The 3,333-nt window shown below is 43.4% G+C and overlaps 1 protein-coding gene across 1 annotated transcript; it reads right to left on the reverse strand.

The window, feature by feature from the left end:
• Positions 1-306: 306 nt before the first annotated feature.
• On the reverse strand, positions 307-2,761 carry LOC122870664 (piggyBac transposable element-derived protein 4-like). The gene is made up of 3 exons (XM_044185021.1): positions 2,549-2,761; positions 1,117-2,094; positions 307-980 (listed from the first exon to the last, which is right to left on the reverse strand). Exons 1-3 carry the CDS (start codon positions 2,604-2,606, stop codon positions 307-309), a joined length of 1,710 nt encoding a protein of 569 aa, XP_044040956.1. The 5' UTR covers positions 2,607-2,761.
• Positions 2,762-3,333: the final 572 nt, after the last annotated feature.

A 3,333-nucleotide genomic window follows, 5' to 3' on the forward strand; every position in this document is an offset into this window, starting at 1 on the left:
CTAAAATGTAAACAGCCAGAAACATGGCTAAAATGTAAACAGCCTGAAACATGGCTAATAAAACAGCTAAAGTGCAAACTGTAACAGTAACAAACAGTTGAATTCAGCAGAGCAGCCTTTGAACTGTGGCTTTTTCTAACTAGCTGCCTCTATCTTTCCAGCCTGTCTGGAATAGCCCCTATTGGCCGGTGTGAAATGCTGCAAAGCAGTTTCGTTCACTTTGCAAGCACAGATGCACATTGCATGTCATGCATCGCACACGGGATTTCCCAGTGCAGCCTTGTGCTCTGCAACGCATGGGGTTTTTCAAGGCCACCATCTCCGGAGATGAGCAGCACTGGAACGGACTGAGATATGGGGATTGGAGCGACCGAGATTTTTGCCTGGTGGTGGAAGGTGTCCGTTCTCATTCTCTTCTTCTGTGACATGAGCACCTTCATGAAGAACATCACACTTGCTGAGGAATACCTGAGCCACTACCATGCGAAACTCAAGAAACTTCATGATAGATTTCCTTGGGGTGCCATTTTCCTGGTTATCTCTGCGATACAGCAGCCAGCTGTTGGCAAGGGCAAGATCCATGAAATGCATCAGCATGCGAATTGTCCACTTCTTCGTCCGCACAGACATTCGGTAGTAGCTCATCATTCTATCTGACATGTCTACACCTCCCATCTTTGAGTTGTACTCGCGCACGATGCTTGGTCTTGTCACGGTCACATACTTTTTTCCCTTCTTGGACCACCGCTGGCAAGTATCTTCTGGCTGCTCTGAGTGAACAGTGGAGAGCATCACAACTGGCTTGTTGTCGTACCACTTGACCACGCATAGTTTCCCATCTGCCCTGGTTACTGTGGAGACGGCACCTCTCCCTTGGTGTTTCAGGGTTTTGTCATCGGGTAACTTGTTCATTGCTTGTTTGACTCGGCCCTTCATCACTGTACCAGTAAGATAAATATCATCCTTCAGCATGTGGTCAACTGCTTGTATGGTGGTAAAGAAGCGATCACAATACACTTGTGTGCCAGCAGTGAGGGTTTCGGAAAGACGTTTGATGACTAGTGTTCCTAGACCCAATCCATCTGAGTCCTGAACCTTGAAGCCAGGGTTTTGAACCTTGATAGACTTCAAAGTCTAGCACGAGTCCATCCACAGATGCCAGCACAAAGTTCTTCATTCCCACTGGATTTGGCTTTAGTGGCACGTATTGTCGGAATGGACAGGCCCCTGTAAACGGGATCATCTGCTCGTCTATTGAGACGCATTTTGGACGAACCTGAAGGCGGCAGCCGGTAAGTATACGGTCCATAAAAGGCCTCACCTTCCAGAATTTGTCGGTTTCCCTCTTATCTTCTGATACATCATAGTCGATAACTACTTTCAGATGGCTCCTAAGTTTGAAGAAGCGATCACGTGACATTGTGTTACTAATGGCGGGGATTTGTAGGGCATTGGACCAAAACATCCTTATCTGTGGATAAGGCACGCAAGACATCAAGATTGCTGCTCCAAAAAAGTGATAAATCTCATCTACCGAAGTTGAGAGAGATCTCCCACTGTTACCCAGTGACATGGCATTTGTGCAGTCAGCAATGAGTTTCATCAGGTCTGAGTCAATGTACTGCTCCACATAATCCAGTGGCTGCCAACCTGTTCGCTCATCTTTCAGTCCATCATCTCCATCCTGAAACTGGACCAAATTTGGTCTAAATGGAGCAGACCGCCAGCGTTCTCCACGTCCAGCATTCCTTGGTTCTGGTCTGGGCTCTCCATGTCTCTGATCTTCCTCATCCAGCTCATCATTCTCAATATGCTGTTGTTTACGTCCACGTCTGTGCACTTGTGGATGATTTGGCTGACTTTCATTCTCAGAGTCAGTATCTTCAGCTGCATCAGGTGGTGTGTACTCTTCACCGGAATCATCTCCTGAATCAGGTGGCGAAAAATCAGGATGCTCATCCATGAGGTCAACATCTTGTAAAATGACTTCGTCCACAGCAGGATCATTATCTTCCCCATCTGAGAGGTCCTCCACCTCAGAGTTGTTTGCAATTGCCATGAGCAATTGTTCTGCTCTTGACAATGAAAGTTTCGCTGTAATAACGTAAAAAAATTAGAGATCCAGCTGGGGTTTGAGTAGGCCTATCTGCCGATAGCTGATATTTACTAGAATGATTTACCAGGATTCTAGCATGATTCACCTTGATAAACCATATTGTAGTATTATTTACTATGATTTACCATGATTTACTCTGCTCACACACACACACACACACACACACACACACACACACACACACAGACAAATGTTGTTGTTTTTTCAATGCTAATGTGATCCATCTAAATATTCCCATGTTTTGCTAACCACATGGTAGAAAAAATAACGTTATATAGTCCCAATGTCCTCAACGAGTGCTTCACATTTACTGATGTCCTAGAGTGATACTATTACTAAAATATGTAAAATTTTAATCCCCATATGATGATAGAGACAGTATTGTACATAAATACATTTGTTTCATTCATATAATTTGAATAGATTTTTTACCTGGGTCATTTTTCTTTCGGGAACTGGGGTAGAAGTTTTTTGCTGATATTCCAGACATTTTGCTCTCACTGACAGTGGTGTAATGTTGTGATATCACCACAAGATGGTGTGGGCAGTGTCCCTAAATGTGACCAACAGGTCTAAGATTTACAAAATTGACTATCATTGTGTCAAGAGGCAAAAATGTAATGTCCTCATATGAGGTCGCAGGGTCTCAGGACGTAGCAGGTGAGGGCACAACCTGTCCCTGAGGGGATGGATGGATAATTATAACCTGTGCTGATTACATTTGTTGCATTAATTTCATTACATTAACTTCACTGTTAAGTGGATTAGTTTGGATTACATAAAGGGTACAGAGACAGGGATGCAAGGTGGATGTCACAGAGACCATAGCAGCTGGATAGTGTACAAGTTAAGATTCAATTAAATTAAATTTATTTATATAGCACAAATTTATAACAGAAGTTATCTCATTGCACTTTTCCTGTAGAACAGGTCTAGACCATTTTCCTTATAATATTATTTAGTCCCAACAATTCCCACCATGAGCAAGCACTTGGCGACAGTGGCAAGGAAAAACTCCCTTCTAAGAGGCAGAAACCTCGAGCAGAACCAGACTCAAGGTGGGTGGCCATCTGCCGCTGCCGGTTGGGTTGAGAGAGAGAGAGAGCAGGAGGAAAGAGAGCATACAGTAGCACAATGCAAATTCCACATAGAATTTTATAATAATGATAATAATGTAATGGTAGTGGTAATATTAATACTAATGAAATAATAATAGG

This window comes from Siniperca chuatsi, linkage group LG22 (assembly GCF_020085105.1).
Source record: "Siniperca chuatsi isolate FFG_IHB_CAS linkage group LG22, ASM2008510v1, whole genome shotgun sequence".
NCBI classification, from domain to species: Eukaryota; Metazoa; Chordata; class Actinopteri; order Centrarchiformes; family Sinipercidae; genus Siniperca; species Siniperca chuatsi.